General features: G+C 40.9%; 1 protein-coding gene across 2 annotated transcripts in view; it reads left to right on the top strand.

Annotated features, from left to right (window-relative positions):
- MSANTD3 (Myb/SANT DNA binding domain containing 3) overlaps positions 1 to 10,510 on the top strand; it is a 32,683-nt gene extending 22,173 nt beyond the window's left edge. For both annotated transcript variants that reach the window (XM_048839430.2, XM_075125502.1), the window contains one exon: positions 611 to 10,510. In XM_048839430.2, coding sequence (XP_048695387.1) covers positions 611 to 1,020 — 410 coding nt within the window. In that variant the 3' untranslated portion in view covers positions 1,021 to 10,510. The remainder of the gene's footprint in view (positions 1 to 610) is intronic.
- The last annotated feature ends 7,769 nt before the right edge of the window (positions 10,511 to 18,279 follow it).

Here is an 18,279-nt window from a genome sequence, read left to right as displayed (position 1 = left end):
GTTGTGTAAGAAGGATTGTCCTGTAACTTGGTATTCCCTGCTAAAAAGAAAAAGTTGACTTCATTGTTACCTAATATTTCTCTAAACAAAGTGGTCTGTTTGTTTTTGTAATTGTTAATATTCTATTTATGGTACACACACGGTGATGATCTGTAACAGTACTCCTATTTCCTAACGCCTTTAGTCTCAGTAGTGTTTTGTTGAACAAATAGTCCTATTTATTTCAATGGCACTAATAAGGCACATCTCAAGGTAAGGTTGATGTAATTGGGTGCTACATAAATCGATTTAAAAATGCATACTTCTGGGGTTTACGGGAGTGGTGCCTAAGGGATAAATAGCATACTAAATCTCTAGTTTAGTGTAAGAGCCAGTGCTTCCTTACCTCAGATACAATTGTAGGAGAAAGACTGAAGATCTTATCACATGCTCTGTCAAAATATAAAGGGAATGCTAAATATTTAGATAACTGTATCACCTGGTGGCGCCTACATTACATTACAGAAGCACAAGGTATGCATGTGTTGACTGATGACTGTGTTATTCCTTACACAATCACGCTGTTTGAAAAAAAGAGGGTATCTTACCATTTTTTTGCTGTTTTTTGCAGAATCATTTGCTGTCTCAAACAGAGAACTGTGTGATGAAGAGAAAGAGATAGTACATTTCCCAATATGTGAAGGCACCTCCCAACCTGAGCCCTCATGTTCAGCTGTCAGAATAACAGCGAATAAAAACTACCGAAGTAAAGCCACTCAGGAGGGTGCTTTGAAAAAGATGCATGAGGAAGAGCATCACCAGCAAATGTCAATTTTACAACTGCAGCTGATACAAATGAATGAAGTGCATGTGGCAAAAATACAACAGATAGAAAGGGAGTGTGAGATGGCTGAAGAGGAACACAGGATAAAAATGGAAGTGCTAAATAAAAAGAAAATGTATTGGGAGAGAAAACTGCAGACCATCACAAAAGAATGGCCTGTATCATCCTTTAACAGACCCTTTCCTAATTCGCCCTAGAATTTATGGTGGGCAGAGAAAATCAGATTGAGCACATTGTTACTAAGGTGTATTGGCAAGAGGGTCTATTAAAATTAATGTAGTGTGACAGAATGGATGTTCAGTCAATAGTGAACATGTTTGGACTCCTTAATACCATCTAGGAATACAGATTGGATGAGTCTAATAAGGGAAAGTTCTATAGTTCATTTGTGGGTGAGCTCTGAAAGTAAATTGTATCTTCTTTGAGTTTCAGATATGCACAGTAGTACTTGTGAATTGTGAGCATAACATTTGTTCCTCTCTCAACTTCCAACTGCCCTTTTTAAATATAGAAAGTTCCCATAGAGTAGACACACCTGAAATTTGAGTATGTTTTAAAACTTCGGCTTTACAACTTTACACTTTAAATTATGTTGCTTGTTTTCTAGCCCTTTCCTCCATTTCCTGGTTGAAGGCAGGGGTTGGAGTCATTCTTTGTTCTCACACTGAACACAGCAGATACTTGACAGGCAGTAACCCAATTGCTATACAGGGACATAGAGGAAATCCCCTCCCCCGTCTTTCTTTTTTATTATTATTTTATTTATTATTCCTCCTCTGCAGCAGGTAAGTGAAAATGAAGGAGCCAGTGAGGAGACAAGAGGAGCATTCTAGTAGGTAATTTGCAGGGAAAGGAAATCAAAACCTCCAACCAGCTGGCTGATTGGGATGACGGTTGGGCACTGGCTTGCTAGCTCCTAGGGCCATAACTGTTGGAAAGAGGGAAAGAAGAGGATATTTTCCCAGAAGTAGCTACTTTTGGCTCCCCTCCCTCAGTCCTATCCTATCACCCAGATATATATTCAGGAACTAGAAGTATGTGAGGAAAGCATGCTACTGCAGCTGCTAGAGAAATAAGCCAGTGTCTTAACTGTACTGTACACCTGACATCATTCTGTGATAAAAGCTTTTCCACTGCTTCGTGTAACTCTTAAGAAGCAGCTGGCTATCTCGCCAACAAGTAATTCCTGCCAGCAGCCAGCTAATGGATTTGGATCTTGCTCCTAATTAGAAGTAACGTCTGTTGTGGATCCTGCTCTTTTCTCACCAACTCAACATACTTATAGAGGTAAAGGCCGATTTTCACTTAGTGCAGTGCCCTATACCTGTGAATTCTGTCTGCTTGGCTGTGTTCCACACATCAGCCCAGAGCCACCCCTGCCTCTGCTATCAACCAGGGATTCCTGTTGTCTTTATTTACTTATATGTATCAGAATAGCACCTAGAGGCCTCAACGGAAATTGGTGCCCTCTTGTGATAGGTGCTACACAGACACATAATAAAAGATTGCCCCCACCCTGAAGATCTTAGTCTAAAGAAGACAAGGGCTGGGAAATGGGCAATACGAAACCAAGGGTAAAGTATTAAAGTGCACATTTTAGAACAAATTTAGAGGTTTATTCTAAAGGATCTTCCTCTATCTGAAAAGGTGTTTTTTGGGGGGGAGAGGCATTTTAAATAAGTGACAAAGAATAAGCAGAAAACCCCTTATTTTTTATTCAGTTATAAAAGTGAGAGTTCCATTATTTTAAATGTATTTTCCCCACAGATAATTGGAAAAGAAAACCATATATTAGCAGTATTTTTCAAATGAAAACAAATTTTAAAAGGTGCCATCCTCCCTCTTCTCTAGATTGCCTTCCTGCTGCAAGCTTTCGTATTTATTTTTCTCTTGGTCACTTTTCCCTGCTGCTGATGCATACTTGTAGGCTTTGCTCCTGTCAGTCATAATATGCTGTCTGCACGTTAGGGGTGAAAGTGAAGAGAGTAGTGCTATTTCAGTGCTGCTCCTCCTGAATGATTGAAAAAAATCAGTTCTGGCAGACATGCAGCAGGTACAAACATGAGTCTGGTATGAAATCTAAAGGGGGCAGTTCTATTGGGGAGCAAAATCCCATTCTTAGTGTGGATGGACTCCCTCTTCTGGCAAATTGGCTGTAGGAAGGAGAAGACAGTGGGGTCAGGGGTACTAATTCTGTTGGCCTGAAAGGAACACAGTGTTGGAGTGTGGGGCAATAATCTATGACTCCGGGTAGGGGGAATTAAAGAGAATTGGGATTGCAGAGGACAATTCTTGGTCTGAGGTCATGATCTGTGGTTTAGGGGGTGAGAATGCTTTGAGTGGAGATGGTGATGGCCCATTCACCTATGATAAAAGGTGGGATGGAGGAGAATATATATTAGTGTCACACTGACAAGGCCCTTCTCATACTGCTACTGACTGAAAACCACTCAAAACTACACAGCATAAAAATGGTATCAGAAGGTGAGGAAAAGAGACATCTTGAGAGTTGGGGAGGGAGCAGGAGTGAAGAGAGAATGTGGATTTGAAGGGGTTGGGCCTAGAAGACAATACAGCATGCTCCAAGGAGATTGTGATATCACCTCATTTTTGACTCTTTATGGTGATAGCACTGCTGATGAGATACGTTGTTTTTATTTTTATATTCCAAATAAATTCATTTAAATTATGCATATTTTCAGATTACCAAGTTGGTGATGTCTCAGATTGGATATACACTCTTAGAGCCTTATTCGCACAGAGAAGTGCTTGTATTAATTATGAAACCAAAATGTACGGCATTTAGAGTGGGCAAGAGGGACTTTGAATTCAGTCACTGTTGTAAAAACGTATAGCAGAAGGTTTGGAAAGAACCCAGATAAAGAGCTTAAGGAAAGGATAGCTAATGTGAGTATTATGCCTAGGGACATGGTATTGAGTACCACAAGATGTCTGGGGACATTGGAACATTATTTATATAAGGAAGTCTTACTGATCATATAGCCACCCACACTTGGAATAGAAGGATCCAGCTAGACTTACAGAATGATTATTCCCTTTATTGTCTTTATTGAGTACTTTATCTAGGCTAGTTTTAAATGACTTGAGTGATGGGGTTTCCACCACTTGGCTGAGAGATTGATTATTACCTAGTAAAATAGACCTCACTGCTAGGAATTTCCCCTTGGTATTAAGCTTAAATTGTCATTTGTTTGGGTCTATCCTCTTTAGTCCTAATATATATACCCTTGGAAAACACTAAAAGTTGTTCCTCTCTCTTCTTTCTGGCTTACATCCTAATATCCTCCACTAGCTGTTTGGCCAAGATTCTTAGGTTTTTTCTAAATCTTTTCTCATAAGTAAATCCCAGCAGCCCTAAACTATTTGTTTCTCTTCTCTGAATTTCCTCCAAATTGTTTACATCTCTCTAGTATTAAAGTACCCAGAACTGAACATGATGGGCCAAAATTATCCCTGGTTTAACTCCAAGGATGATATCTTATACCAGTGAGGTATTTGGCCCAGAGTTCCAGTTGTGGTCTGTTTGTTCATGCAGAGAGAAACTGTCCTCTCCCTGGCCATGACATGATGCATCTGCTTATACTGTTCACTATCACATTGACTTTTTTTACTGCCATATCAAATGGGAGCTCATCTAACTTGCTATCCACTGTCACATGTAAGTCTTTTTCTGCATTGTTTCAAAATTTCTGTCTCTCAAGATCTGTTTCATTTATTATTCCCCAGCAATACAAGCTTTCATATTTCCAGGTTAGAATCTCATTTTGCTGTTTTCTGCCTTTGGCTTTGATCATACTCAACCCAAGATCTGTGCACAGAGTGGACCGTCCTTGCATAGATCTTCTCCTTTCTGCATGGAAAATCGGCTCCACTTACTGCATAGCACAGTCACTTACACATTCCGCAAGACCCCATGAGGGGCACTTCGGGGACTTGGCAAAGGAAGTGGGGAAGACTGGGCAACCTAGAAGAAAGAAGGGAGTGGAGGGAAATGTTGTTTCCAGTCCAGCTCTGCAGAGCTCAGACAGGAAAGACTATGGCCCTGGGCTGTATGTTATCTCTTCAGCTGAGCCCTCCCTCAGAACCAGAGCTGGTTCAGCAGCAGTGTCTGCATAGATGGCCCTAGCCTTCCATTGATCCTTGGATGATGTGGGAGGAATCTCCATGAAGGATTCACATGGAAAGTTCCTCCTCCAGAGCCCTACTCATAGGCCTCACCATTCAAGTGGAATAATCTTTTTTCCCCCCTAATATCTCTAGGACCTGTTGTATTGTTTCTCTCTTGTTTCATTTCCATTCCTCCTTACTTGTTTTTGTTTTTTTAGTCTCAAATTTTGAACAGTTCCTCCTAAAGACATATTTTTTCCATAATTCTTCTGATGCATGTTTTATTTGTGTGCCAAACTAGTAAAGTCCACCATAAGTTCAGTCCTGTGGTTTCCTACATGTGGGTAGCTTATTCAAAGATGTTTTGTATGTGTCAGGCACAGATAGCAGTTACACTTTGTGTTTTTCATACTTTGTGTCCTTACTCAGTGGAGTTCCTGCTGTCTGTCTCATTATCAAACTATCTCACTGTACATGCCTTTCTGTAAATACTTTGGACACCATCCACCTTTTCTTCTCTTTCTGTCTCCGGTCAGATATAAAGAGGTAACCACAATATCTTTGTAATGTGAGTATTAATGCATTACTAAAATTAATATATTTAGATTAGTAAAACAAACACAATAAAAAGATGGTAGAATAATATGAGAGAAATGTTAACATGATTTAAGAAATTTTATACAAGGCAGATGGTCAATAATTTTGAAGAATGAAGAGAACTTGTTGCCAACTGTAAAAATAAAAGAACTACCAATTTTATGCCAGTAGAAACATGCACAGTGCTCTTTGCTCTTCCAAACTCATAGAATTATTTTGGTGCTTTTGAATACCAGGGGGATCTTGCTTTTTTTATATTTTTTTTAAACATGGAATTGCACAGAACAAGTCAGTTCACTTAGATGTAAAGCAAGTACCCAGGGGAATGTAGATAGACTTTATGGCATAATAAAAGAGCAAAAAAAAAATAAAAAAAAAAATTACGGGTTGTGGCTCTGAATGTTTTATCATTGTAGTGCTGAAGGCATTAAGATTCCTACCATATCATCATTCACATTGGTAGCACGAAACAAATTTAATATTTGCTAGGGCAAAAGAGTACAGCAAATAAGAGAAACTTCTCTTTAAAAGCTTTTAAAGTAAAGTTACTACCTTTCTTACCATTTCAGTACTAATTAGAAGTTGTGAAGGTTCTGTTTGTTTCCACACTGGATATGCCTACAAAATTTCAGATACTTAGACACATTTGTTGATGCCTTCCTCACTACAACGTTCTCACAGTCCATTGCTTCCTCCCTTCAGTACCTCGAGTCTTCTCCCTCTGGCTGCACTGTGTTTGATATACTCCATGGGATACCAAAGTTCTTTCCTCTAGTGCCAGCAGTTTATCTTTCAAGGGAGTTTGTGAATGGGCCAGATCCACAATATGTCCTCACAGTATAGTCTTTCCTAAAAAAACATATTCCCAAGGTTTGCCTTTGTTTGTATTTTTTATTTTATTTGTATTTTGTCTGAGACACTAACCATACCAAACAAAGCTCTGGGTCAGGAATGCAAAGAGTTCACCACAGACAATTTTCCTAGCTTCTTCTCAAACTGACTTAATTCTGTGGTTTCTCCTTGCAGGACTTCCTTTTATCTACCTCTAGCTCTCCTGTCTCAGAGAGCCGCTGAGTGTTGATTTCTGAGCTGATTATAAAGAGACCCACCTAATCTGGCTATCAGTATGAGTCAGCTGAATTGCTCTGCACCTACAAACATGGTCCTAAGACATTCACAGATGTCGAAGGCTCCCCTTTCTCCACCCTCCTCAAAACAGCTTTCCTTTGAGAAGATGGACTACATATCCCTCATACCCAGCCTCTGGTCAACTTTTCTTTGGGGATCTAGGTACCTACCCTTTCTGGCAGGAACAATAACTGGCTGCTAAAAGTGCTAGACTTTTCTACTCGTCCCCAAATTATACTGAATGGAAATTATGTATGTTTGATGGTTGTATGCCCCAGAATGCATTCTGTGTGCCAAAGGTATTTGAGAATCATTTCTCTGATAGTTGGAGTCTAGCAGGCAAGCTGCCAAATGTGCTGGGCACAACAATCAAGGAAAGAGAATGAGGAGGAGGGCCTATTGGACAGTTAAGGGAGATAATCAGCTGTGTTGATGGGGGAATGCAGTTGGGTCACAGTGGATGATCAGACTGATAAGAACTGAACAGTATCTTTGTCCAGTCTTCTGACTGATCTTGAAGAAACTTCCCAATATTTTAGAATAGCTAGAAATCATCTTTTCCCCTTCCTTTCCCTGCTAAGAGCAGACTAGACAGAAACTAGAGAATTCTCTCCCTTAAAAAAAATCAGAACTAAAGTCAGCTAGATTTTAGATAGTGTTTATTATTTAATTAGATACATGATTTGTTTGTTTTTATGTACTTTGGAATTGTAAGTGTGTTTGCTTTCTTTGTTATGCTTTATAGGCATACTTTTGGATACTGTCAAATCCATAAACTCCACCCATTATGTTACAGAAAGTAAACATCAAGTGGGTTATTTGATAGATTTGGTGTTTTACTCCAAACTGAATTTCCCCTGTGATGGAAGTCATCATCAGTGCTTCCTTGATGAAGAGTAGTGTTGACCTAATGAAAATATACTGTGGGTCAGCCTCTGCTCAAGAAACCACAATGTCCTATCCAATTATTGCCCAATTTCAGTTTTATAAGCATGGAGGCCCATCATCCTACAGGGGTCAGTTTTATTGTCATTAAATATGTACGAGTTTATGCGTCTCACTGATAAGGTGGCATGGTTTGAGGTGTTATCAATAAGCTGCTAATAGCTATATCTCTACTACTGTCTCATTCCTTCTTAGTACTGTATCTGTTTTTTTTAACTTCACTTTCAGACTGAGTTCAAGACAACTGAATATTGCCTGCTCTCAGTTAGACCTATGTAATCCCAATGATGCCCGTTAGTTTGTATGGAAAGAGCTGTGAGCTGAATTTGGTCCATCGCTGTTCATTATTTTCCTACTAAGTTGTCCAGAGGCTTCTGGGCACTAAACAATTATGTTTTTTATAATTGATTATAAAGCAGTGTGGATTAATCTCTTCCAAACCTCCAGACTGATTACAATGCAAAGTATATAGACTGCACTCAACTAATAAGAATAGCAATTAATAAAGATTCCATTAGAGTAAGAAGTACAGTTTTAGGTCACTTACATTAATCATACCACTTACCCAATACCTAATATACACCATGCTTTCATTCCCACTATTATCTTGGCAACTGCCATTGAAGTAGACACACTCTAACAAATGGCAAATGACGTTAGCAGCCCCCACCCTGTATATAGTATATATTAAAGCAAGTTAACAAAATGAACAGCATAATATTAAAAAGCTTTTTCTACTTACCACTTCAACCCTTTATGGGCTTCTATCATCTGTGTATATTTGTATTTATTTTTATATTGTCCATCTTGTTGATTTTTAAGTGTCTCAGGTGGAAATGAGGAGAGATCTGGTCTTTTCTTACTATTTCAGTTCCTGGCTGTCCAGGTGTCATATTGTTTTAGATCCCTACTGAAAAATAGCTAAACCATAAATGCAAATATCAAGATATTCAGTTCCTGCAGAATTAGAATACATCAGCCTAATTAACTCTTCTTTTTTATGTTTTATTTTTTGCCCTTTCAATAATAATGTCAGTGTGTTGTTTTGTGACTGAGTGGCATCCAGCATTACTGGCAAAGCTATAGGTGCTGAGCTCCCATTGACGTCCGTTGGAGTTGTGTGTGCTCAACGCTTTTGAAAAGCCACCATTTCAAAACTATGATTGGGATTTTCAAAAATAATGTGAGAGCTTTATGCCCACAGATCCCATTGAGTTTCAGTGCAAGATGGGGCCCTAACTCTCTTAGGCACCTTTTGAAAATTCCACTCAACAAGGAACAAAAATAATCCCTCTTGTGTAAAATGATTTTTGTGTGTAGTTTTTCTTTAACTTCTTTCTGTGATCTTTGAGGCATTCTCTGACAAACCAATGAGAATCACTTAATATACATTTGACTGTTAGGTGCCATGAGTTTTTATGGAATCGTTTACAATTCCGAATATGCACGGGAAGAAAAGCAAGAATGCTTGGGGTGAAAATTTTTGTCTCTAAAATGTGCTGATGCTATCAGTACCCATACTGCCAGCCCTGTAGAGCTACAGTGGGGTGGCCCCTTTTTAAGAAGGCTTACCTTCCCCCAGAAAAGTCAGCTTTTCCTTTCCCATGGCAACGACTCAGGGTGGTGTTGAAGGTTATAATGAGAGGTTCTCTCCGCTTTCATTTTATTTTATCCTGCAGAGACTTACCTTATTTTGCACCTATGTTTCACCAGCTGTGGAATCTCTTTGGTCACGGGGACTGTTATGATCTTTTAAAACCAAATGGCGCACTTTCACTGTGTTCTGAGAGTGCTACAGATAATGCAGAGACTGAAAATGTGATTGGCAAAATACTGCCAGCCCAAGAGCTGGAGAATACCAAGAGAAAACTTGAATCTAGGTGCCTCACTTTTTAGTGCTTCTTGCGCAACTGGTCAAACCATCAGGCAGCCATTCTTAATTTACACTGGGTTGTATTTATTATGTAATATTAGAGTCTGTTGTATTTTAACAATGTACAAATTACATTGTACAGTGTTTGTGCTTCTATAGTTGGTGAGCATCTAATACAAAATTAGCATTTAAGTACTGGCAAGTTTGTTATAAAAATATCTGAAAATGTGTAAATTCTTTCTGATACTATGTATTTTAACAGAGTATTAGATTATATCTCTTGTGGTCTTTGGCTTTTATTGAAGATGCAGTGAGTTTTTAAAACTACATTGAAACTTATATATTATTCATTGGACCAAAACCGTTTTTTGGCCTGAAGTTTTTCATTGAGCCAGTCTGATTTTATTAATCTAGCTGCCTCAGTTGTCTTACCTATTTGTAAAGTATTGAGTTAGTATTTTAGTACCTCAAACACCACCAAAGCTATTTCTTCCCCTCACAGAATTAGTTTCTGGAATTGTATGTAGGGAAATTTTTGAAAGCAATTTATTTTAAACTTGTTATGCCCACATTTTTAATTGCCATAACCAGGGAGGGAACCTGTGCTTAACTTTTTTTGCAAATGTGAGGAACAGGGAATTTTTTATTATCTTTATTGTGTAGGTAGTTTTCATGGCAAAATTCATTGTTTTTCCCATAGAAAAAGTTATTAAAGGGGACAAAAGCTTATTTTTCAGTAGGGCTCTAAAATGTATACTTTGTAATGGTTCAGGATGTAAGAAATGTATAAGGAGTAACATGAGGAAGCTATTCAAAAACTGTCATCAGCTGAGGAAACTCAGAGTTTGTAATAAGGGTGACTAGCTGTACATTTTAGTGCCTTTTTTCTTGTACAATGTGTTATCATAAATTACTAAACATAGATAACTAAATTTCTGACAAAATGTACCTACTTATTGTTAATAGGAAAAGTATATTAGTAGGAAGGTCTTAATAAATCAACTATTAAGTATTAATTAGGCTCATTTTAGACCACTTTTTACATCTGTTTTCAAAGAATGTAATTTTCTTTGGTGCATAACTGTTTTTCTTCCTGTTTTTCATGAGTTTAGTGCTTGAGAAAGGTGACACACTGACGTTCAAGTCAGCCAAAGTCCACAGAACGTGGTGCACAGGCAGAAGTAGTGAAAACTTCCCCAATGCTCCATTCCCCCTACCCCAGCCTCACCATGTACCTCAACCTTGATCTAGAGGGGCCACCTCCAGGGTGGAGAGATTAATTCAAACTCAGTGCAGATTTATAATGAACATTAAATTAATATGCATGCATGCTTATCCCATTCATCCCAAGATTTGAAACATACAAAATTAAAATTAGAAAAATACTGACCATAGTTTTAAGAAGATTTTGACTCACCTTCAGTCTTTGTCAGACTTAAGTCAGTAGTGGCTTCTCCCTACTGAGGTGGATTTTAATGTGTACCTATGGAATTACATTGCAGTGAGGCTGTTACAACATTCGTGTTTCACACACACTAACTTGTTTCCATATTTTTTATTACAGAAAAGACTTATTACAACTAGTGGCTGGGTGTTTTTCTAAATTTAATTAGGTACCAGTCCTCCCCAGCTGTACTCAGATGCTTTGAACCAGGCCTCTGACATGAGTTCCATGCACTCCTGTTTTTCAAGAATTCTGGGGCATTTCTATTACCTCATCAAAAGCACTTTCACAGGGCGTACCATATATGTCACCTTGCTATTTTTGTCTGCTTTTCCCATTAATAGGCCTTTCTATTAGGACCAGAGTGTGATGTCTTTGAGCCCCACAGCCTGAATTTACCTTGAACACAAATTCCACCCCCCCCCCTTCTAAATTACTCCATAGCTGCACTTGATATGCCCCAGTAACTATTTCTAAATTGCATTTCCATATTCTGGTCTCTTTCTGGGGGGAAAAGGTTGGTACCACAATAGTTTACCCAAATTTTGATGCAACCGTGATTTCTTTCCAGATACTGGGATAACTTGTCCATTCCAGAGAGTGGATCAGATTTGTATTGGAAAAAGGCACTAGCACCTGCCCCAGTTGTATTTATATACATAAAAGAAAAACCTTTTCTCCTCTCCCCATCCGGAACTCTTTTTCTACCCCTTCTTCCAACTCCAGTGAGGTCTTCTCCTCACAGAGCAGTTTACAGAAGCATAAATCCACTGAGCAACATGGGAGTACTTTAACACCCCTGCGGCAGAGAGCAGGATTGGGCCTAGTGACTTGCATTCATATAGTCCAGCCTACATTTCTACTTTCCCATTTGCCAGAAACTCAAATGTGTGTCAGATTATCAAAATGTGGAACATGTGTTTCATTGCACGTCATGTTTTCCTGCTGTGTGAATTACATAGCCATACCAAGAAAAACCTAGAACAACAAATGCCATCACATGCAACTACAAGAACCCCACTCATCCTGTCAGGAGGATTTGACTGCTGGACCCTCAAATCTGCAGACCAGTGTCATGTAGAATAGAAGTTTTTTTTTTTTTTTTTTCCTGTGGACCAGTCAATAGTGGGGAAGGTGTCTCACATTTTGCTAGTGGCACCATATGACAGAGTAGGCACACCAACTACGGAGGAGTTACAGAGCAGCCCTGGGCTCAGTTAGCCCTGCCCTACTACCCCTGTGCTAAGTGTTCGTTTTAAGAGGAGGGAAGCCCAGCAGCTGAGGGCTGTCTGGGAAGAAGAAGAGACTGGTTGTTCGTTACATTTAAAACATCGCCCAACTGACTGGTCACTGGGGCGAGGTGCCTTGCTGGAGAATTGTGTGGTGGGACGAAAAGGTGTCTGGGGTTTTCCTTGGGGTGTAACTGGGGCTTTGGGCTGCCCCTGGTGGTATGGTGTGGTCTCAGGGTATCCCTTCTGGTATCCGCCCAAACTGTGACCAGGGTTATTCCTCTCTGCTACCTCCACCCGTTTTGTTCCGATTTGCCCCACCTCTCTGATGGTCTGGGACTGCTCGTATTGATCAGCATAAGAAGCAAGACTTTCTGCTGAGTCCATTTTCTTATCCCATAGACACTGTTTTATATTATCACTGGTCATAGTCAGGAACTGCTCCTGTATAACCAAATTACACATCCCTTCAAAGCTAGTTACACCCCTTCTTTTGACCCATTTATCTAACAGATCCTTCATCTGGTTTACATAAGCCACATTATTTAGTCCAGGCCCTCTCTTAAGGGTTCTAAATTTTACTCTGTAAGTTTCAGCTGTAATTTGAAATTGTTTCAAAATCAAATCCTTAAATTTACCATAGTCAGAAGCATCCTCAATAGGCATCTTGTTGAATATGTCCAGAGCTCTTCCAGTCAATTTTGCTACCCATGTGGTCATCTTGTGATCTCCAGGAATTGCATGGAGTGTGCAGTCTCTCAAAGGTGATGAAATATTCAGCAATATCACTGGATTCATTATACTGTGGACATATTCGCTCCCATTTGTGGATTTTTGGGGAAGGATTGTTAGGATTATCCGGAAGACCCATCTTAGCCCTTTCCAGATCTAAGCGCTTCAGCTTTAGCTCTGTCTCCAAGCGTTTTGCCTCTGCCTCCGCTTCCAAATCCAAACTCTTTAAGGCCATCTGCCTTTCATGTTCTTTCTGTCTCTCTTCAGCTTCAAATCTGGCTAATTCTAGTTTTCTCTGGACATCGCTTTCTGTAATCCTAGCCTTCCTTTGTTTAGCCTAGCCTAACCTGAGAGCTAGAAAACAAACAAACAAAACAAACAAATAAAAAAAATAGCTTGTGAATTCCCTTGCTGTAACTTAACTCCTCTGCCTTCAGGCAAAGAAAAAAACCCACCAGCTGCTCTCAGCCTTTTTTTTTTTTAAAAAAAAGTGTCCTTTAAAACAACAACAACAACAAAAACCAAAACAAAACAAAAACAAAAAAAATCCTCCCTGCTTCCCAAGCAGCCAAAAGAAGAAAAAAAGTCCTTCTAATATCCTGAGGTTTGTGCTTCTGGTTCAAAATGATCCCACCACTCTGCCACCACGTCAGGGTTCCCTCCCCACTCTGAACTCTATGGTACAGATGTGGGGACCTGCATGAAAGACCCCCTAAGCTTATCTCTACCAGCTTAGGTTAAAAACTTCCCCAAGGCACAAATTCTTCCTTGTCCTTGGAACGGTATCACTGCCACTACCAAGTGAGTTAGTCAAAGATTTAGGAAAAGGACCACTTGGAGTTCCTGCTTCCCCAAAATATCCCCCCAAACCCCTTCACCCCCTTTTCTGGGGAGGTTTGAGAGTAAACAAGGTGAGCACGGACCAGCCCCTTGGGTTTTTAGTGCCCTAAAAACCCATCAGGTTCTTAAAAACAGAACTTTATTATAAAGAAAAAGAAGCACCTCTGTAAAATCAGGATGGAAGGTAATTTTACAGAGTAATCAGATTCAAAACACAGAGAATTCCCCTCTAGGCAAAACTTTAAAGTTACAAAAAACCCCAAAACAAAACAGGAATAAACCTCCCTCTTAGCCTAGGGAAAATTCACAAGCTAAAACAAAAGATAATCTAACGCATTTCCTTCCTATTACTTACAATTTGTAATCTTAGATGCCTAGTTCAGGTATGGCTTTAGGAGATGTATTTTCTGTGCCCTGGTTCCTCGCTGTTCCAGAGAGAGCACAAAGAAGCACACAACAAAAACCTTCCCCCACAGATGAAAGAATCTTCTCCCCTTATTAGTCCTTTTGATCAGGTGCCAACCAGGTTATCTGAGCTTCTTAACCCTTTACAGGTAAAGGAGGGATTTTGTGCTACCCTTAGCTGTATGTTTATGACAGCGCCTGTGTAGACGGCTCTACATCCGTAGGAGAGCTTTTCCCGCCAACATAGCTACTACCTCTCAGGGAGGTGGATTAGCTGTGTCAATGAGAGAGCTCTCTCCCGTCAGCATAGAGCATCTTCATTAAAGTGCTTCAGCAGAGCAGCTGCATTGGTGCAGCTGCACTGATGCAGCGTTTTAAGTGTAGACTTGCCTGAAGTGACTGTTACCCTGGGAAGGGTAGAATACTTTAGAATGGGTTGGCTGTGGGGCCAGGTCACCTCTATTTTGGAAGTTGGCTGAAGATCATTGTGGAGAAACTCCTCACCATGTCCAGCCACAAGGGGCACACAGGGATGGCAACTCTGTGACACGCTGTTTCCACATTTTGACATGGAAACCTAATGCCGGGTGCCATCATTTACTGGTGGCACTTCTTTAACTTCTTGCAAGAATACTGTGGGAGACCATATCAAAAGCATTCCTAAAGTCCACTGCTTTCCCCATATCCACAGAGCTAGTTATCTCATCATAGAAGGCAATCAGGTTGGTCAGGCATGACTTGCCCTCGGTGAATCCATGTTGATTGTTCCTGATCACCTTCCTCTCCTCCAAGTGCTTCAAAATGGATTCCTTGAGGACCTCCTCCAGGAGGTGAGGCTGATCGGTCTGTAGTTCACCAGATTCTCTTTCTCCCTTTTTTTAAAGATGGGCACTATATTTGCCTTTTTCCAATCGTCCGGGACCTCCCCTGATCACCACAAATTTTCAAAGATAATGGCCAGTGGCTCTGCAATCACATCAGCCAACTCCCTCAGCACCCTCAGATGCATTGCATCCAGTCCTATGGACTTGTGTATGTCCAGCTTTTCTAAACAGTTCCTAACCTGTTCTTTCACCACTGAGGGCTGCTCACCTCCTCCCCATACTGTGCTGCCTAGTGTAGCAGTCTGGGAGTTGACCTTGTCTGTGAAGACTGAGGCAAAAAAAGCATTGAGTACTTCAGCTTTTTCCACAACATCTGTCAGTAGGTTGCCTCCCCCATTCAGTAAGGGTCCCACATTTTCCCTGACCTTCCTCTTGTTGCTAACAAGAAAACCCTTCTTGTTACCCTTCACATCTCTTGCTAGCTGCAACTCCAATTATGCTTTGGCTTTCCTGATTACTCCCCTGCATGCTCGAGCAATATTTTTATACTCCTTCCTAGTCATCTGTCCAAGCTCCACTTCTTGTAAGCTTCCTTTTTTGCGTTTAAGCTCACTGAAGATTTCTCTGTTAGGCCAAGCTGGTTGCTTTCCATATTTGCTATTTTTTCTGAACATTGGGACGATTTGTTCCTGTGCCCTCAATAAGCCTTCTTGAAAATACAGCCAGCTCTCCTGGACTCCTTTCCCCCTCATATTAGCCTCCCAGGGGATCCTACCCATCAGTTCTCTGAGGGAGTCAAAGTCTGTTTTTCTGAAGTCCAGGGTCCGTATTCTGCTGCTCTCCTTTCTTCCTTTGTCAGGATCTTGATCTTGACCATCTCATGGTCGCTGCTGCCCAGGTTGCCATCCATTTCTACTTCCCATACCAATTCTTCTGTGTTTGTGAGCAGCAGATCAAGCAGGCCCCTAGTTGGTTCCTCCAGCACTTGCACCAGGAAGTTGTCCCCAACACTCTCCAAAAACTTCCTGGATTGTCTGTGCACTGCTATATTGCTCTACCAGCAGATGTCAGGGTGATTGAAGTCCCCCATGAGAACCAGGGCTTGTGATCTGGAAATTTCTGTTAGTTGTCCGAAGAAAGTCTCATCTACCTCATCCTCCTGGTCTGGTGGTCTATAGCAGATGCCCACCATGACATCATCCTTGTTGCTCTTGTCCCTAAACTTAACCCAAAGACACCAACAGGCTTGACTGTGCCAGGACTTCCAATTCTTCCTGCTGGTTTCCTAGGCTTCTTGCATTCGTGTACAGGCACCTAAGATAACTAGCTGATTGTCCTACTTTCTCAGTATGAATCAGGAGGCCACCCCTGTTGCACCCTGCTCCTTGTGTTTCCTCTCGGTATCTCAATTCCCCACTTACCTCAGGGCTTAGGTCTCCATCCCCCAGTGAGCCTAGTTTAAAGCCCTCCGCAGGCAGGCTTGCTAACCTAGTGAGAAGATCCTCTTCCCTCTCTTTGTTAGGTGGATCCTATCTCCTCCTAGCAATCCTTCTTCCTGGAACAACATCCCATGGAAGGTGCCACTGGGATGTTCCCTAGCCATGGTCCAAGTAGACCTTCATGAAGATAATTTCTGCTATATCCAGCAGCAAGGTTGTGGGGGATAGATGCATCATGGTGTGTCTGCACTAAAATTTGTTGACTATACATCCTGACCTCAGGCCACACCCCACAATGTACCACCTACAGCTGTGGTTATGGAGAACCTGCAGAGCGTGAACCCTGTGGTGTTTACGGTAGACTGGATTGGAGCAAAAGATTTCATCTCACCTTGTCATCCCTTTCCACACTAACACATGTACACCTGAGTTTGACCCGTTAATTTATAAATCATAGAGGAGGCTTTTTCAAGGATTTGAAAGAGACCTTCATTTTCACAAGCTGGTCAAACCTTTATCAGAAAATTAACCCATAGATTCAAGGCCCTATCTTAGTCCTGCATCACCCCCCCCCGCCCCGCCCACAATCTGGTAAACATTTTTAATAGAAAGGAATTTGTAAATTGGGGATGAAGACTTAATTGGAAAAACTTCAAGCTTCTATATTTATGGTATCAGCTGCAATATAGTACATGGGTTTGAACTCAAATCAGTACATTTGATCATACACTCAAAGAAACAGGTAATGCGATGCCTCACTGAATGTCCCTGCTAGAAAGGGACAAAAACAGTTTATAAAAAATATACAGTTGTGCCGTATCAGTAACTACCATTGCTCAGATACTTCCACACAGAAAAACCGAATAATAAAGTTAAGCCAAGAGGTGTGGGTACTTCCTGCCTTTCACACCCTCAAGCCAAAAGCTTTAGCTTTCTTACTTTTCAGAAGGTGTTTGCCAAGTAGGTTGAATCCATCATTTCAAAAGAGCGCAGCAGTCCGCACCTCACAGTGCAAGCATGGGCACGTCCCACCTGTCATACCCTCAAGCCAGAACTGTGCCTGTAGACAAGCCAGCACACTGCAGTGTCTCGGCAAGAAAAAGGGGCTGTTTTCCTTCCTTTCAATGTACCATTTTATATGACACCTTTTGTTTTAGAAGATAGGTGCATGTTTGCACTCCAGCAGAGCACTTGTGGAAAGCAATTGAACAAGACACTCATTACACCAGACAGATACCTGTGGCATGAGATTCAGTGACACTGCTAGAAGGCATTTGGAAATCAGATACAACACATCATTTCACAGTTTGAATGAGACTTTTTATTCTCACAACATACACTAATATTGCCAGGGACAGAACACACCACCTCCCACACCCCAAGCAAAAACAAAGCAGCAGTGCCACTTTGGGATTCAAAAAGCTGCAGCCTGTGCAGAGAAGCTTGTTCCTTTCCTCAGAGTTTGTTCTTGAAAAAACTGAAAAGAGCCAGAAATGTGACTCCTGTGTAATAGGATTTGACACCAGGGCCTCTAGCAACTTAAGCACATCAGTGCAGATAAATGGGATGAAATAGGCTCTGTATGTGTGGTTGGCAACTGGTAGATTCCTGTGCCTGCATGTTCATGTCCCAAGGAAGGATACTTCGACACCACAAGAATTAGGGTGAAAAAATAGGAAGAAGAAAAGCAAATAAATGAAGCCGACAGAGTGCCTGTGGAGGAGGGCTCTGACATGGGTGCACCGGCCGGGGGAAGGGACTCTGATGAGTGGATCAACTCCAGGGATCTCCAGCCTCGACCCACAATGTACCCTGTGGTAGCTGTCTAGTAAGCCTCTCTCCTATGTTCTGGTGCTGACTATTAAGCCTCCT

Source organism: Caretta caretta, chromosome 2 (genome assembly GCF_965140235.1).
Source record: "Caretta caretta isolate rCarCar2 chromosome 2, rCarCar1.hap1, whole genome shotgun sequence".
Taxonomy (NCBI): Eukaryota; Metazoa; Chordata; order Testudines; family Cheloniidae; genus Caretta; species Caretta caretta.
The sequence above is the reverse complement of the archived record's forward strand: the minus strand, read 5'-3'. Positions and strand labels throughout refer to the sequence as shown.